General features: G+C 44.9%; 1 protein-coding gene across 7 annotated transcripts in view; it reads left to right on the plus strand.

Annotated features, from left to right (window-relative positions):
• The first annotated feature begins 6,786 nt into the window (after positions 1 to 6,786).
• Positions 6,787 to 18,593, plus strand: part of pard3bb (par-3 family cell polarity regulator beta b) — a 359,080-nt gene continuing 347,273 nt past the window's right edge. For 5 of the 7 annotated variants that reach the window (XM_042320039.1, XM_042320042.1, XM_042320046.1 and 2 more), the window contains exon 1: positions 6,788 to 7,867. In XM_042320039.1, the coding sequence (XP_042175973.1) occupies positions 7,751 to 7,867 (117 nt within the window). In that variant the 5' untranslated portion in view covers positions 6,788 to 7,750. Of the gene's footprint in view, positions 7,868 to 18,593 lie in introns of all 7 variants that reach the window. The other 2 variants (XM_042320040.1, XM_042320041.1) reach the window with 2 other exon arrangements.

Here is an 18,593-nt window from a genome sequence, read left to right on the forward strand (position 1 = left end):
CAAACCCTCCCCTAACCCGGACGACGCTGGACCAAACCCTCCCCTAACCAGGACGACGCTGGGCCAAACCCTCCCTAACCAGGAAGACGCTGGACCAAACCCTCCCCTAACCAGGACGACGCTGGGCCAAACCCTCCCCTAACCAGGACGACGCTGGGCCAAACCCTCCCCTAACCAGGACGACGCTGGGCCAAACCCTCCCCTAACCAGGACGACGCTGGGCCAAACCCTCCCCTAACCAGGACGACGCTGGGCCAAACCCTCCCCTAACCAGGACGACGCTGGGCCAAACCCTCCCCTAACCCAGGCGATGCTGGGCCAAACCCTCCAACCTGGAAAATAGAATGTGGTAATACAAGATGGGAAGTGAGGCAGAGAGAGATCATAACGAATAATGAAAACAGATAATACAAGACGAGAAGTGGGGCAGAGAGAGATCATAACGAATAATGAAAACAGATAATACAAGATGGGAAGTGAGGCAGAGAGAGATCATAACGAATAATGAAAACAGATAATACAAGATGAGAAGTGAGGCAGAGAGAGATCATAACGAATAATGACAACAGATAATACAAGATGAGAAGTGAGGCAGAGAGATCATAACGAATAATGACAACAGATAACACAAGATGGGAAGTGGGGCAGAGAGAGATCATAACGAATAATGACAACAGATAATACAAGATGAGAAGTGGGGCAGAGAGAGATCATAACGAATAATGACAACAGATAATACAAGATGAGAAGTGAGGCAGAGAGATCATAACGAATAATGACAACAGATAACACAAGATGGGAAGTGGGGCAGAGAGAGATCATAACGAATAATGAAAACAGATAATACAAGATGAGAAGTGAGGCAGAGAGAGATCATAACGAATAATGAAAACAGATAATACAAGATGAGAAGTGGGGCAGAGAGATCATAACGAATAATGACAACAGATAATACAAGATGAGAAGTGGGGCAGAGAGATCATAACGAATAATGACAACAGATAATACAAGATGAGAAGTGGGAGAAAATCCAAAACAACAAGAAATGTATTGCTTTAATGTGGTTGATATGTTGCTGTAATGTTGCTGTAATGTGGTTGATATGTTGCTGTAATGTGGTCGATATGTTGCTGTAATGTTGCTGTAATGTTGCTGTAATGTTGCTGTAATGTTGCTGTAATGTGGTTGATATGTTGCTGTAATGTTGCTGTAATGTGGTTGATATGTTGCTGTAATGTTGCTGTAATGTGGTTGATATGTTGCTGTAATGTTGCTGTAATGTTGCTGTAATGTGGTTGATATGTTGCTGTAATGTGGTTGATATGTTGCTGTAATGTTGCTGTAATGTTGCTGTAATGTGGTTGATATGTTGCTGTAATGTGGTTGATATGTTGCTGTAATGTTGCTGTAATGTGGTTGATATGTTGCTGTAATGTGGTTGATATGTTACTGTAATGTTGCTGTAATGTGGTTGATATGTTGCTGTAATGTTGCTGTAATGTGGTTGATATGTTACTGTAATGTTGCTGTAATGTGGTTGATATGTTGCTGTAATGTTGCTGTAATGTGGTTGATATGTTGCTGTAATGTTGCTGTAATGTTGCTGTAATGTGGTTGATATGTTGCTTTAATGTGGTCGATATGTTGCTGTAATGTTGCTGTAATGTGGTTGTTATGTTGCTGTAATGTTGCTGTAATGTGGTTGATATGTTGCTGTAATGTTGCTGTAATGTGGTTGATATGTTGCTGTAATGTTGCTGTAATGTGGTTGATATGTTACTGTAATGTGGTTGATATGTTGCTGTAATGTTTCTTTAATGTGGTTGTTATGTTGCTGTAATGTTGCTGTAATGTGGTTGATATGTTGCTGTAATGTTGCTGTAATGTGGTTGATATGTTGCTTTAATGTTGCTGTAATGTTGCTGTAATGTGGTTGATATGTTGCTGTAATGTGGTTGCTATGTTGCTGTAATGTTGCTGTAATGTTGCTGTAATGTGGTTGCTATGTTGCTGTAATGTTGCTGTAATGTGGTTGCTATGTTGCTGTAATGTTGCTGTAATGTTGCTGTAATGTGGTTGTTACTCAACGTCAACAAAACTAAGGAGATGATTGTGGACTTCAGGAAACAGCAGAGGGAACACCCCCATCCACATCGATGGAACAGTAGTGGAGAGGGTAGCAAGTTTTAAGTTCCTCGGCATACACATCACAGACAAACTGAATTGGTCCACTCACACAGACAGCATCGTGAGGAAGGCGCAGCAGCGCCTCTTCAACCTCAGGAGGCTGAAGAAATTCGGCTTGTCACCAAAAGCACTCACAAACTTCTACAGATGCACAATCGAGAGCATCCTGGCGGGCTGTATCACCGCCTGGTATGGCAACTGCACCGCCCTCAACCGTAAGGCTCTCCAGAGGGTAGTGAGGTCTGCACAACGCATCACCGGGGGCAAACTACCTGCCCTCCAGGACACCTACACCACCCGATGCTACAGGAAGGCCATAAAGATCATCAAGGACATCAACCACCCGAGCCACTGCCTGTTCACCCCGCTGCCATCCAGAAGGCGAGGTCAGTACAGGTGCATCAAAGCTGGGACCGAGAGGCTGAAAAACAGCTTCTATCTCAAGGCCATCAGACTGTTAAACAGCCACCACTAACATTGAGTGGCTACTGCCAACACACTGTCAATGACACTGACTCTACTCCAGCCACTTTAATCATGGGAATTGATGGGAAATGATGTAAATATATCACTAGCCACTTTAAACAATGCTACCTTATATAATGTTACTTACCCTACATTGTTCATCTCATATGCATACGTTGATACTGTACTCTATATCATCGACTGCATCCTTATGTAATACATGTATCACTAGCCACTTTAACTATGCCACTTGGTTTACATACTTATCTCATATGTATATACTGTACTCGATATCATCTACTGTATCTTGCCTATGCTGCTCTGTACCATCACTCATTCATATATCCTTATGTACATATTCTTTATCCCCTTACACTGTGTATAAGACAGTAGTTTTTTTTGGAATTGTTAGTTAGATTACCTGCTCGTTATTACTGCATTGTCGGAACTAGAAGCACAAGCATTTCGCTACACTCGCATTAACATCTGCTAACCATGTGTATGTGACAAATAAAATTTGATTTGATTTGATTTGTTATGTTGCTGTAATGTTGCTGTAAAATGGCTGTTATGTTGCTGTAAAATGGCTGTTATGTTGCTGTAATGTTGCTGTAAAGTTGCTGTAGTGTTGCTGTAAAATGGCTGTTATGTTGCTGTAATGTTGCTGTAAAATGGCTGTTATGTTGCTGTAATGTGGTTGATATGTTGCTTTAATGTGGTTGTTATGTTGCTGTAATGTTGCTGTAATGTGGTTGATATGTTGCTGTAATGTGGTTGCTATGTTGCTGTAATGTTGCTGTAATGTGGTTGATATGTTGCTTTAATGTGGTTGATATGTTGCTGTAATGTTGATATGTTGCTGTAAAATGGCTGTTATGTTGCTGTAATGTGGTTGATATTTTGCTGTAATGTTGCTGTAATGTTGCTGTAAAGTTGCTGTAAAATGGCTGTTATGTTGCTGTAATGGGGCTGTAATGTTGCTGTTATGTTGCTGTAAAGTTGCTGTTATGTTGCTGTAAAATGGCTGTTATGTTGCTGTAATGTTGCTGTAAAATGGCTGTTATGTTGCTGTAATGTGGCTGTAATGTTGCTGTAATGTTGCTGTAATGTTGCTGTAAAGTTGCTGTTATGTTGCTGTAAAATGGCTGTTATGTTGCTGTAAAATGGCTGTTATGTTGCTGTAATGTTGCTGTAATGTTGCTGTAAAGTTGCTGTAAAATGGCTGTTATGTTGCTGTAATGGGGCTGTAATGTTGCTGTTATGTTGCTGTAAAGTTGCTGTTATGTTGCTGTAAAATGGCTGTTATGTTGCTGTAATGTTGCTGTAAAATGGCTGTTATGTTGCTGTAATGTGGTTGATAAGCTGTAAGTAATAGAAAATGATTCCTTATTACCATTTATGCAAACGAAAAGGATGTCTCTGATGACGGCTCTGCCAGCCGTCACTGCAACGTTAACCGGGTCACAGGAACAAACCTTTTAGGGAAGTTCTGTAGCCAAGAGGCACTCTGTGGGGAGAGAAACGCGGGGGGGGATCATGTCAATTTACAAAAAATACACTTACATCAATTCAAGGCATACACATGCAATTGAGGAACCTACCCTGGTCACAGATGGTGAAGGAGAACAAAATGTGTGGGGCCTTGAACTTCCCTATCGTGCGGAGAATAATCCCTATGCAGAGAGATTTCACACTGTTTTAGAACCACTCAAATGCCAATGTGATCTCTACAGCGGATGACTGCTTCTCTACATCTTCTCATCATGGACATTCTCAGCACCCAGCAGACTGTCAGGACGATGTAGCCTTGTTTTGACATAAACTCTGGACAATATTGATAATTGGGCAGTGGGATCCAAACCTTGAGGGTGCTGTTGTCTCTCCATCTCCTTGAAGAATCTCCTTCAGTCTCTTTTTTCTTATCTTTATTTAACCAGGCAAGTCAGTTAAGAACAAATTCTTATTTACAATGATGGCCTACAACCGGCCAAACCCGGACCAATTGTGCGCCGCCCTATGGGACTCCCAATACACAGCCGGTTGTGATTACAGCCTGGATTTGAACCAGAGGTGTCTGTAGTGACAACCTCAAACAGTGAGATGCAGTGCCTTAGACCGCTACGTTACTCGGGAGCCCCATTGCAGGGATATATAATACAAATCATCACATAACTCAAACTAAATGGTTTATTTATGATTTGCTTCGTGGAATCTACTACTGACAATGTGTAACCGATGTGAAATGGCTAGCTAGTTAGCGGGGTGTGCGCTAATAGCGTTTCAGTCGGTGACGCCACTCGCTCTGAGACCTTGAAGTAGTTGTTCCCCTTAACTAAGCTTTTGTGGAATGATGGGTAACGATGCTTCAAGAGTGGCAGTTGTCTATGTGTGGAGAGGGTCCCTGGTTCGAGCCCAGGTAGGGGTGAGGAGAGGGTCCCTGGTTCGAGCCCAGGTAGGGGTGAGGAGAGGGTCCCTGGTTTGAGCCCAGGTAGGGGTGAGGAGAGGGTCCCTGGTTCGAGCCCAGGTAGGGGTGAGAGGAGAGGGTCCCTGGTTCGAGCCCAGGTAGGGGTGAGGAGAGGGTCCCTGGTTCGAGCCCAGGTAGGGGTGAGGAGAGGGTCCCTGGTTCGAGCCCAGGTAGGGGTGAGGAGAGGGTCCCTGGTTCGAGCCCAGGTAGGGGTGAGGAGAGGGTCCCTGGTTCGAGCCCAGGTAGGGGTGAGGAGAGGGTCCCTGGTTTGAGCCCAGGTAGGGGTGAGGAGAGGGTCCCTGGTTCGAGCCCAGTTAGGGGTGAGGAGAGGGTCCCTGGTTCGAGGCCAGGTAGGGGTGAGGAGAGGGATGGAAGCTATACTGGTACAAATGCAAATACTCACATTCTAACAATTTTTCACTGAGTTGATTGAAGAAGGTAAGAAAACTGGGTAAACTAGTAAAATGCTGTTCATTCTCTCTTTTCTACTATGAGTTGCTATTTTAAACACAAATTTCCTTTCACAAGTAGCCTAAATGGGACAGTTTACACACAGCGTCCCCCAGTGAAGTTGCTGGTTCAAACCCACAGCCCCAACACTTGATATAATAAACAGCTGAGGGATGGGTTTTTTTGTTGGAAAAATGTCATTATAATTTACAGTAACACCAAAGTCATAGACAGTAACTGACAGTCTACGACCCTCAAATTCAAAATCTGAACCTGGAAGCCAGTGCGTGAGGAATTACTCCTGTCTAATCAAGGACTGATTTAGACCTGGTACACCAGGTAGGTGCAATGAATTATCGGGTAGAACAGATAACCAGCAGGCTCTGGACCTCGTGGGATAAGATTTGAAATACCCCCTGAACAGGATGTGGCTCGGGTGGTCCTTGATGATCTTCTGGATGGTAGCGGGGTGAACAGGAGGTGGCTCGGGTGGTCCTTGATGATCTTCTGGATGGTAGCGGGGTGAACAGGACGTGGCTCGGGTGGTCCTTGGCCTTCCTGTGACACCGGGTGATGCAGTGTGCCCCCGGTGATGCGTGATGCACCCGGTGATGCACCCCCCTCTGGAGAATCCTGCGGTTGCGGACGGTGCAGTTGCCGTACTAGGTGGTAATACAGCCTGACAGGATGCTCTCGATGGTGCATCTGTAAAAGTTGATGAGGGTTTTATGGGCCAAACCAAATGTATTCAGCCTCCTGTTGAAGAGGTGTCTATTTCCAAAATGTCTCTTAAAATCTGATTTTAAACCTAAACCTAACCACACTGGTAACCTTATGCCTAACCTTAAATGAGGACCAACAAGCAAATGTTTGTTTTCATGATTTTTTTGCCTATAGGCCAATTTTGACTTTGTGGCTACGGTAACTAGTGACAACCCCGCGTCCCTCCTTTGAAATAAGGCATTGTCCCGTCAACAAAGTGACAGCAACGAGTTGGTTTCCATACATCCACAAGTCAAAATTGTCTATATCGTAAAAAAATAAGTGATTTTTAGTCTTAATTTAAGGTTATGTTTAGGCATAATGTTACCAAGTGTGGTTAAGATGAAGGTTTAGGTTAGGAATAAAATCAGATTTGAAATAAGAAGATAAATTGTAGAAATAGGCGTGGGTAATAACCTTGTGGCTGTGGTAACTAGTGAATGGCCCCTAGTGTGTTCGGGAACTGGTCAGAGCTGAAAGGAACAGACAGGAACTTTTTTTTTTTTACTTACAAAAGTTAACCATCGACTAAAGTCTGACTAGCTACGTTGATAACTTTATCTTTACACCCAATATATATATGTATATATATATATATATCTCAATTTAAAAAAAAAAAAAAAGTACTCTTATTACAGTATACGTTTATTGGTGCGAATCAGAACACGAAACCGGCCTAAAGAAGGAAGAGAAGAAGAAGAAGAAGGAGGAGGAGAAGAAGAAGAAGAAGGAGGAGGAGAAGAAGAAGAAGGAGGAGGAGAAGAAGAAGAAGAAGAAGAAGAAGGAGGAGGAGAAGGAACAAGGAAAACTTGTGGAATAGTGATACCTGAGCCCGTTACGTTAGTATCCATCTTTTCCCCAAGTCAACTTGGTAAAACACGTTTATAAAGTGTGATCAGCTACCTAATTTAGATATAGATATTTTATATATATATATATATATATATGACGGTTTTTACTCACTTCTTTGCTGACTTGTTTAGCTAGCTAACAGTATCTAACGTTTTAGTTAGTTGGAACTTTGTTGGTTAGCGAGTTGTTGCTAGGTAGCTGCTAGCGATAGCAACACAGACGATATGTGATAGCATCTTGCTACATGACTTTGGTGTGGATGCTAGTCAAATGAATATAAAAACAAGTTAGCATATCTGCTACTGTACAAGTAACTGCAGCCGGCTAGCTATTAGCTATATCATGATATATAATAGCGCTTCGTGGGAATCTATTCGTTGAACATTTTAGAGTTACTAACCTGACACAAGTGTACAGGATATAAATCATTATTTGCATTCCGTGAGTCAAGACAAAACTCAAAAACACCTGTTGATGCAGAGAAAGTGATCAAGGAAGGAACTTCTGGACATTCCAAAAAGCGCTACTAACTTGAATGAAGAAACCACCATCATCATCATCATCATCATCATGAAAGTGACAGTGACGTTTGGACAGACGAGTGTCGTGGTTCCGTGTAAGGAGGGATGGAAAGTCCGTGATCTCATTCAACAAGCCACACAGAGATACAGAAAGTTATTGGAACAGGTAACTATGCCAATCATGTTGAAACCGTATTTGAGTTGCTGTGTGATTTAAAAAAAAATGAGGCCTAAAGGTATGTCAAAGAGAGGTTGTTTGACCACGTCATTGCAGAACTATGACGATGAGGATTCTGATGGGAACATAACTCACCCGATGTTTAAAATCACAGCATTATTCTGTCTCTTCACTTCACTTTTATCATGGTACTACTGACGACATCAGATGCCATGGGGAAGTTTTGTATGTTGATAAATATATATTACAGAAGGTTATAATATTATATTATTATAGTAGACTCAAGACTTTTGCGTTTTTCTCTTCTTCAAAGTTGATCTATTACATTTCTTATTCACAAAGTCTTGGGAAGTTAGCCGATGCCAGGGATGTCTTAGTTGCAATAAATGCCTAATGAAAAATGAAATTCTTGGACCTTGATATTCAGAGTTCTAAGCCATAGGGCTCTGGTTAAAAATAGTGCACTATAAAGGGGAATAGGGTGCCATTTATGACACAATCACAGCTGTGACTTGTTCCATTACTCTTCAGTGATGAATGCAAATTTACACTTTATGATTTGTCTGGTCTCTGGAGCGGTGAACCCCTGGCCCTATTCAGAGATGTGCTTCAGTCAGTGCTCCGAATCTTATTGGCTCCATTATTTAAAGAGCACAGTCAGACAGACACCAGACAGTCAGTCAGACAGACACAGATGCACCCATCTCTTTCTTTTTCTCTCTCCATCTTTAGCGCTCTGTCTCTTTCTTTGTCTGCCTCCACCCCCCCTCTCTCTGTCTGTCTGTCTGTCTGTCTGTCTGTCTGTCTGTCTGTCTGTCTGTCTGTCTGTCTGTCTGTCTGTCTGTCTGTCTCTCCTCTCTTCTCCACCCTCTCCCTCTCCCTCTCCACCCCCCCCTCTCACCTCCACCCCCCACCCCCTCTCTCTCTTTCCCTCTCTCTACCCCCCATCTCCATTCTCATGGGTAGATAAAAACATCTTGGTGTTCTTGACAAATTGTATGATACATGGTTTATCCCTAATAAATGCTAAGCGTCATCGTGCTGTCCTGCAGAGCTGGCAGAGAGGACATTTTGTAGATCCCCACCCACTGTGTGTTAATTACACTGGGTCCTAAGCCAGCTGCCGATTTGACTGATTGAGATGTGTTTCAAGTTTTTAATGTCACGTGCACAACTACAGGGAAATGCCTTTCTTGCCAGTTCTAAACCCCATGATGAAGTACAAAAATAACAAGGTAGAACAAAAACACACTAGATATCAAACAATAAAAACACGAAGTAGGAGGCTATATGCATATTAACTATGTGCAGGGATAGTGTGCATGTAGACAATGCACAAATACCTAATAAAGGTCAGCTCAGAGTCTGTGTAATTATTCTGTTAGCTGTGTAGCATTCCTCTGGCTTGGGGATAGAAGCTGTTCAGGATCCTGTTGGTTGTCAGACGTGATGCACCGATAGCGCTTGACGTGCGGATGCAAAGAGAAAAGTCTATGGCTTTGGGTGTCTGGAGTGATGTGTTGGGCTGTCCGCACCACCCCTCTGTAGCGCCACGCGATCGAGGACGGTGGTTGTTGCCATACCAGGCAGTGATGTGTTGGGCTGTCCGCACCACCCCTCTGTAGCGCCACGCGATCGAGGACGGTGGTTGTTGCCATACCAGGCAGTGATGTGTTGGGCTGTCCGCACCACCCCTCTGTAGTGCCACGCGATCGAGGACGGTGGTTGTTGCCATACCAGGCAGTGATGTGTTGGGCTGTCCGCACCACCCCTCTGTAGTGCCACGCGATGGTTGTTGCCATACCAGGCAGTGATGTGTTGGGCTGTCCGCACCACCCCTCTGTAGTGCCACGCGATCGAGGACGGTGGTTGTTGCCATACCAGGCAGTGATGTCGCCAGTCAAACTGCTCTCAATGGTGCAGCTGTAGAACATTCTGAGGAATTTCAAAGGGGGCCACGCCAACATTTTTTTTAACCTTCTGAGGGGGGAAGAGGCACTGTCGCTCCTTCTTCACGACTGTACCCATGGAGACCATTTTTAAGACCTCCCCCCTGTTCTCTGTAGTCCACCATCAGCTCTTTGGTTACAACTCTAATTGGGGTCCTAAACATAAAAATAAATACATCTTATATATATACAGTGCCTTGCGAAAGTATTCGGCCCCCTTGAACTTTGCGACCTTTTGCCACATTTCAGGCTTCAAACATAAAGATATAAAACTGTATTTTTTTGTGAAGAATCAACAACAGGTGGGACACAATCATGAAGTGGAATGACATTTATTGGATATTTCAAACTTTTTTAACAAATCAAAAACTGAAGAATTGGGCGTGCAAAATATATATATATATTTAAAAAAAAGTTTTATTTTTGTTTGTTTGTTGTTTACCCCCATTTTGAACTTGTGTCAACGCTGCAACTCCCCAATGGGCTCGGGAGGCGAAGGTGGAGCCATGCGTCCTCTCCGAAAACACGACCTGCCAAACCGCGCTTCTTAATTAACACCTGCCCACTTAACCCGTAAGCCAGCCGCACCAATGTGTCGGAGGAAACACCTTTGAACTGACGACCGAGGTCAGCCTGCAGGCACCTGGCCCACCACAAGGAGTCGCTAGAGTGCTATGAGCCAAGTTAAGCCCCCCCCCTGCCAGACCCTCCACAAACCTGGACGACGCCGGGCCAATTGTGCGCCGCCCTATGGGGCTCCCGATCATGGCTGGTTGTGACACACTGAGATGCAGTGCCTTAGACCGCTGTGATACAGCCTGGAATAGAACCAGGGTCTGTAGTGACACCTCTAGCACTGAGATGCAGTGCCTTAGACCACTGTGATACAGCCTGGAATAGAACCAGGGTCTGTAGGGACACCTCTACCACTGAGATGCAGTGCCTTAGACCACTGTGATACAGCCTGGAATAGAACCAGGGTCTGTAGTGACACCTCTAGCACTGAGATGCAGTGCCTTAGACCACTGTGCCAGTCTGGAGGCCCTAATCTTAAGTTTTATATTTTCCCTAATTATGTTTTCTCAGTTAAATCTTTCTTCCTTTGGTCTTCCTCTGTAATCCATAATCGACCCTTGACCCTGCCACGCGGCGGGCGTCAGAACCGGTGTAATATGATTCCACAGTATTCCTATATTGTCCTTTTGCTTGTTTTGATGACTCTGCGGAGGTCGTAGCAGGACTTGTTGTACTTGTTCCTGGCCTCGGCCGTAGTCTCAGAGTTGTCTGGGATAGCTCTGTGTGTGGTAGTCTCAGGGTTGTCTGGGATAGCTCTGTGTGTGGTAGTCTCAGGGTTGTCTGGGATAGCTCTGTGTGTGGTAGTCTCAGGGTTGTCTGGGATAGCTCTGTGTGTGGTAGCCCTGTGTGTGGTAGTCTCAGGGTTGTCTGGGATAGCTCTGTGTGTGGTAGTCTCAGGGTTGTCTGGGATAGCTCTGTGTGTGGTAGTCTCAGGGTTGTCTGGGATAGCTCTGTGTGTGGTAGTCTCAGGGTTGTCTGGGATAGCTCTGTGTGTGGTAGTCTCAGGGTTGTCTGGGATAGCTCTGTGTGTGGTAGTCTCAGGGTTGTCTGGGATAGCTCTGTGTGTGGTAGTCTCAGGGTTGTCTGGGATAGCTCTGTGTGTGGTAGTCTCAGGGTTGTCTGGGATAGCTCTGTGTGTGGTAGCTCTGTGTGTGGTAGTCAGGGTTGTCTGGGATAGCTCTGTGTGTGGTAGTCTCAGGGTTGTCTGGGATAGCTCTGTGTGTGGTAGTCTCAGGGTTGTCTGGGATAGCTCTGTGTGTAGTAGTCTCAGGGTTGTCTGGGATAGCTCTGTGTGTGGTAGTCTCAGGGTTGTCTGGGATAGCTCTGTGTGTGGTAGTCTCCGGGTTGTCTGGGATAGCTCTGTGTGTGGTAGTCTCAGGGTTGTCTGGGATAGCTCTGAGTCTGGTAGCATCAGGGTTGTCTGGGATAGCTCTGTGTGTGGTAGCATCAGGGTTGTCTGGGATAGCTCTGAGTCTGGTAGCATCAGGGTTGTCTGGGATAGCTCTGAGTCTGGTAGCATCAGGGTTGTCTGGGATAGCTCTGAGTCTGGTAGCATCAGGGTTGTCTGGGATAGCTCTGTGTGTGGTAGTCTCAGGGTTGTCTGGGATAGCTCTGTGTGTAGTAGTCTCAGGGTTGTCTGGGATAGCTCTGTGTGGTAGCTCTGTGTGTGGTAGCTCTGTGTGTGGTAGTCCTTCAGTTTATCACCAACCTCTGTGTTAATCCAGGGCATTTGATTGGGGACAACATCGCTGATGCATTTCCTTATGAAGCCGGTGACAGAGGGTGGTTAGCTCAGAATATATTCCAATCAGCGCTAGCCAAGCAGTCCTGTACCATAGTCTCTGATTGTATTGACCATTCTTCAACGAAGCTAGTCACGGTCAGTTCCTGTTTAACCTTCTGCCTGTAAACAGGAAGCAGGAGTACGGAGTCATGATCTGATCTGAATGTAGTCTCAGGGTTGTCTGTTTAACCTTCTGCCTGTAAACATGAAGCAGGAGTACGGAGTCATGATCTGATCTGAATGTAGTCTCAGGGTTGTCTGTTTAACCTTCTGCTGTCAATGTAGTCAGGAAGCAGATCTGAGAATGTAGTCTCAGGAGTCAACAGGAAGCAGGAGTGATCTGATCTGAATGTAGTCTCAGGGTTGTCTGTTTAACCTTCTGCCTGTAAACAGGAAGCAGGAGTACGGAGTCATGATCTGATCTGAATGGCGGACGATGGAGGGCCTAGTATGCTTCCTTGTGGGTAAAGTAACAGTGGTCTAGGACGTTAACGTCCCTAGTGGCTGAGGAGACGTGTTGATGGATGTTTGGCTTCTCTTAATGAAGCGGAATTCAAATCGCTGGCGACAAGGAAGGCAGCCTCCGGATGTACGTTTACAGCCTCGTACAGTTTTATAAGTGTCAGCTTGTTATATTTCTTGTCCTGAGGTGGAATGTACACAACGATAACAGCTGAAAACTCCCTCGGGAGGCAGAAGGGTCGGCAGTTGACCATCCAGGTAATTTCAAGACGGGGGAACAATGGGACGAGACTACCACTTACACTGGAGTCAGAACGCCATTTGTTGTTGATGAAGAGGCAACCTCGCTTTCCCTCTCCATTTCCCTGACCCTACTGTCCTGTCTGCTCAGTGAATGGAGAATCTATCGAGCTGGACAGCCATGGTGGGGGAGGGGGGTGTGTGTGTATCTTGTCCCAAAACCATGTTTCAGAAAAGCAGAGAATATTGCAGTTACGAGAGTAACTTTGGTAGCAAATCCACAATCAGAGATCAATCATCTTATTATGAAGTGATTGGCCAATAGAATGGAGGGAAGAGGTGGAGGGAAGAGGTGGAGGGAAGTGGTGGAGGGAGGAGGAGGTGGAGGGAAGTGATGGAGGGAAGTGGTGGAGGGAGGAGGTGGAGGGAGGAGGTGGAGGGAAGTGGTGGAGGGAAGAGGTGGAGGGAAGAGGTGGAGGAGGAGGAGGAGGAGTGAAGTGGAGGGGAAGGGAAGGGAAGAGGTGGAGGAGGGAAGAGGTGGAGGGAAGTGGAGGAGGGAAGAGGTGGGGAAGGGAAGTGGAGGAGGGAAGAGGTGGAGGGAAGTGGTGGAGAAGGAGGAGGAGGAGGGAAGAGGTGGAGGGAAGTGGAGGAGGGAAGAGGTGGAGGGAAGTGGTGGAAGGAGGAAGGAGGAGGTGGAGGGAGGAGGAGGAGGAGGAGGGAAGAGGTGGAGGTGGAGGGAAGAGGTGGAGGGAAGAGGAGGTGGAGGGAAGAGGTGGAGGGAGAGGTGGAGGGAAGAGGTGGGAGGGAAGAGGAGGAGGGAAGAGGAGGAGGGAAGAGGAGGAGGGAAGAGGTGGAGGGAGGAGGAGGGAGGAGGTGGAGGGAAGAGGTGGAGGGAAGAGGTGGAGGGAAGAGGAGGAGGGAAGAGGAGGAGGGAAGAGGTGGAGGGAGGAGGTAATCTCGCCAGGATTCGCCCTCTCTTGCCTCTAAGTTCGGTGTGTGTGTGTCTGTGGTGTTTCTCATTCCCAGTGCAGCACTGCTGCTGAGACAGTAATATACTTGCCAATAGAAAGGATATTATCTCCACCATCCATCTCTCATTTTATGTGTGTCAGACTACTGAACTGTGTGTGTCAGCTTCTACACTGTGTGTGTCTGACTTCTACACTGTGTGTGTCTGACTACTACACTGTGTGTGTCTGACTACTACACTGTGTGTGTCTGACTACTACACTGTGCGTGTCTGACTACTACACTGTGTGTGTCTGACTACTACACTGTGTGTGTCTGACTACTACACTGTGTGTGTCTGACTTCTACACTGTGTGTGTCTGAATACTACACTGTGTGTGTCTGACTACTACACTGTGTGTGTGTGTCTGACTACTACACTGTGTGTCCAGTGGTGTAAAGTACTTAAGTAAAAAATACTTTCAAGTACTACTTAAGCTCCCGAGTGGCGCAGCGGTCGAAGGCACTGCATCTCAGTGCAAGAGGCGTCACTACAGTCCCTGGTTTGATTCCAGGCTGTATCACATTTGGCTGTGATTAGGAGTCCCATAGGGCGGCGCACAATTGGCCCAGCGACGTCCGGATTTGGCCGTCATTGTAAATCATATTTTTTTTCTTAACTGACTTGTCTAGTTAAAAAAAAGATAAAGTAAATAATGTACACGATCTGCCTGCAAAGTGACTATTATTGTGGGTATTACCACGCTGTTAGTTTACTAACCTTGTTTGCTGTGTTAGCTAGCTGTGTTAGCTAGAGCTGTTAGCTAGCTGTGTTAGCTAGAGCTGTTAGCTAGCTGTGTTAGCTAGCTGTGTTAGCTAGAGCTGTTAGCTAGCTGTGTTAGCTAGAGCTGTTAGCTAGCTGTGTTAGCTAGCTGTGTTAGCTAGAGCTGTTAGCTAGCTGTGTTAGCTAGAGCTGTTAGCTAGCTGTGTTAGCTAGAGCTGTTAGCTAGCTGTGTTAGCTAGAGCTGTGTTAGCTAGCTGTGTTAGCTAGAGCTGTGTTAGCTAGCTGTGTTAGCTAGCTGGGTTAGAGCTGTTAGCTACCGTTCCCTTGACGACGACTTTTCAATATGGCTGTGGCCACATCTCTCTAAGTTTGTGCTAAGGTTCTCTCAAAATGTATTGCGTTTTGTTGTAAAAGCATTTTTTGGTAGCGTCAAGTTCAACTAGGTTACCTAACATCATCGACATGTAGGACAACACTGTAGGTTGATTTCAGCGTTTCAGTTCCACTACTACTGTGATTACTGGTAATAGTGAAGTGGTCTGCCAGCGTCCCCAATGGCACCCTATTCCCTACATAGTGCACTACTTTAGACCAGAGCCCTATGGCACCCTATTCCCTACATAGTGCACTACTTTAGACCAGAGCCCTATGGCACCCTATTCCCTACATAGTGCACTACTTTAGACCAGAGCCCATATGAATAGGGTGCCATTTGGGACGTAACCTAGGTGTTGATTTCCCTTCTTCTTTTTACAGTAGTTTAGCGGATGTAACAGTCGAGGTGTTTTCTTGTAGATGTTTGGCATTTCAAACAATATTTTTTTTAATCGTGGGCATTATAGCCTATGACATTGTGGATTTAGAACGGGGTCAGAGTTCAGCTGTAGTCTTGATTCAATTGTTTCTCCCCCGTTAGCCTGTTCTGTAACTAAAGTCTGTCTGCCTGAAGTATTTACCTTTCTTCAGTAGTGCTCTACTAAAGGATTGTTATCGCCATTTTGATCCTGTGATTATTTAATGACGTCTTCTGATTTAGAGCAGCAGGGTTATTAGTCTGTTGGGCCTTTGTCTGCAGAGACTGGCACAGATTTCAAGATAAGTCCCTCATGCCAGGACTCTGCTGTTGGTCTTCCCTGTGCGTTATAGTATACTTAGGTTTTGTAGTATAGGCTATGTCATTTAAACAAGGTAATCTGATATACAGTGACCCACCCTCTGTATTCCAGCTCTTTTGGATTTTAAGTGATACAATTTAGGGTAAATTGCAGACTGTCAGCTTTAATTTGAGGGCATTTTTCATCCATAATGGGTGAACCGTTTAGAAATGACAGCACTGTTTGTGCATAGTTCCCAACATTAAGGAGAACAAAGTATTGGGACACAATCACTTATACACTGAGTGGACAAAACATTAGGAACACCTTCCTAAGTTTGAGTTGCACCCCCTTTTCCCCTCAGAACAGCCTCAATTCATCAGGGACATGGACTCTACAAGGTGTCAAATGTTCCACAGGGTCCATGTCGACTCCCAATGCTTCCCACAGTTGGCTGGATGTTGGCTGATAAACACAGGAAGCTGTTGAGTGTGAAATACCCTGCTGTAATGCTAATTGGTTATGACACCTAGTACCAGACCCCATTCAAAGGCACTTCAATGGTTTGTCTTGCCCGTTCACCTTCTGAATGGTACACATACACAATCCATGTCTCAATTGTTTCTCAAGGTTTAAAAAATCCTTCTTTAACCCGTCTCCTCCTTTTTATCTACACTGATATGAAGTCGATTTAACAGGTGACATCAATAAGGGATCATAGCTTTCACCAGGTCAGTGTATGTCATGGAAAGAGAAGGTGTTCCTAATGATTTGTCCACTGTTTAATGCATCACTTTAATAATATATCTACTCTGGGTTGTTAATTGGACCCTTGATTTCTTGTTAAAATGTTTGATTATTTGTGTATCTGTATTGTACTTGCACTGCTAGCTAGTAACATAAACATTTACGCTGTGCCTGCTATAATGCCTGAATTAACCCCTGCAGATCTGTAAACTTTGATTTGATTTTCAGCTCTGATCTCTCTCAGCTCTGGCCTCACTCAGCTCTGATCTCTCTCAGCTCTGGCCTCACTCAGCTCTGGCCTCACTCAGCTCTGAGCTCTCTCAGCTCTGGCCTCACTCAGCTCTGGTCTCTCTCAGCTCTGATCTCTCTCAGCCTGGCCTCACTCAGCTCTGGTCTCTCTCAGCTCTGGTCTCACTCAGCTCTGGTCTCTCTCAGCTCTGGGCTCACTCAGCTCTGGTCTCACTCAGCTCTGGTCTCTCTCAGCTCTGGGCTCACTCAGCTCTGGGCTCACTCAGCTCTGGCCTCTCTCAGCTCTGGCTTCACTCAGCTCTGGCCTCACTCAGCTCTGGCCTCACTCAGGTCTGGTCTCTAGGATACTTCTGAAGTGCTAGTTTTAATGTAAGCTACAACAAGGCCTATAGTTTACTATTACAAGTTATTACACTACTGGGGAAAAACCAAGCTCAAAAACGAATTTCTTGTGAGGACACTTGAATCGTCTCCCTGAAGACTTCAAACAAAGCGTGTGATAAATTTGAAAGGACAACATTAGTAAGCTCCAGTGAATGGATATAGGCCTAGCGCCATGACCTGCGCCATGACCCCTCACATCCTTACAGCTTTAATGCTGTTTACATCTCTCTTTTATAAGTGCTGCTAGTTTCTATGTAAGGAGAACACCATGCTGCTTAACCTCTTGATGGTTAACCAAGGCAAGTGGTTAACCTCTTGAAGGTTAACCAAGGCAAAGTAACAGGAGATTATAACTAAACCTAGGTCGTTGCTTATTTCACTTTTAGTCCATTACACACTTAATTACACTAGATTACAGAGCTCCGGACTGCAGACATTTAGTCTGTGTGAGTAGAACATGGCATTAGTCGCATCAGTGTGAGCTGCACACTCTACAAGGTCATCTCATTCAAAAAAATCATTTTAATTTATTTTTTTAGGCGGGCTAATACCATTATTTTGGTCAAACAGTGAAGTACCTTTTATTCCTCAAGATTCCTTTAATGAAACTGTTTGCTTGGACCTGTTTCTCTGGGGCCTGCTGTTGTGTTAACGGTTAAAAACATCCTATTGAAAAACATAGAAGAAATGAGGTTCTCAGCTTTCTGTAGGTATACTTTTACGTCTCTGACCTCAATCGCAACTTTTGTATTCAATATATTTGATGTGCCTCATTGGGCGGTAGGCTACAACTGCAACGTTTTTTGGGGGACTGTAACGATTAAAGACATGGCTTCTAGCAATGGGTATTATATTTAGAGTTAGCGATCTAGCTAATGGTGAATTAGCCCCAAGTAAATTAGCCTATGATTTTTAGGGCACATAAAGATGCAGGCAAATTCATCTTTACTGAACTAAAAACTCAATTTGGGGAAATCTGGAGCCCTATTTTAACAGTAAAATATAACAACAAAAGCCTAATTGTCTACCCAATCTCTTAATCATCTTACCATCTGTCTATTACACTTTTAATATAACACTGTGAATGACTTTATAAACTAAAAAAAACGAGCAGATGTTCTTAATGATTTGTCCACTGTTTGATGCATCACTTTAGTGTTATATTAAACAACAAAAATTATTTTGGCGCGACCAAATCACGGGCTGGTGCCACCAATGGAAACGTTTTGTGGCATCAGTACCACCAGGGGAAAATGTTAGTCTGGGGCCCATGAGATGAGTTTGTCTGGAGCCCATGAGATAAGTTAGTCTGGGGCCCATGAGATAAGTTAGTCTGGAGCCCATGAGATAAGTTAGTCTGGGGCCCATGAGATGAGTTAGTCTGGGGCCCATGAGATAAGTTAGTCTGGGGCCCATGAGATGATGAGATGAGTTAGTCTGGGGCCCATGAGATGAGTTAGTCTGGGGCCCATGAGATGAGTTAGTCTGGAGCCCATGA

The sequence above is a fragment of the Oncorhynchus tshawytscha genome, linkage group LG03 (assembly GCF_018296145.1).
Source record: "Oncorhynchus tshawytscha isolate Ot180627B linkage group LG03, Otsh_v2.0, whole genome shotgun sequence".
Classification (NCBI taxonomy): domain Eukaryota; kingdom Metazoa; phylum Chordata; class Actinopteri; order Salmoniformes; family Salmonidae; genus Oncorhynchus; species Oncorhynchus tshawytscha.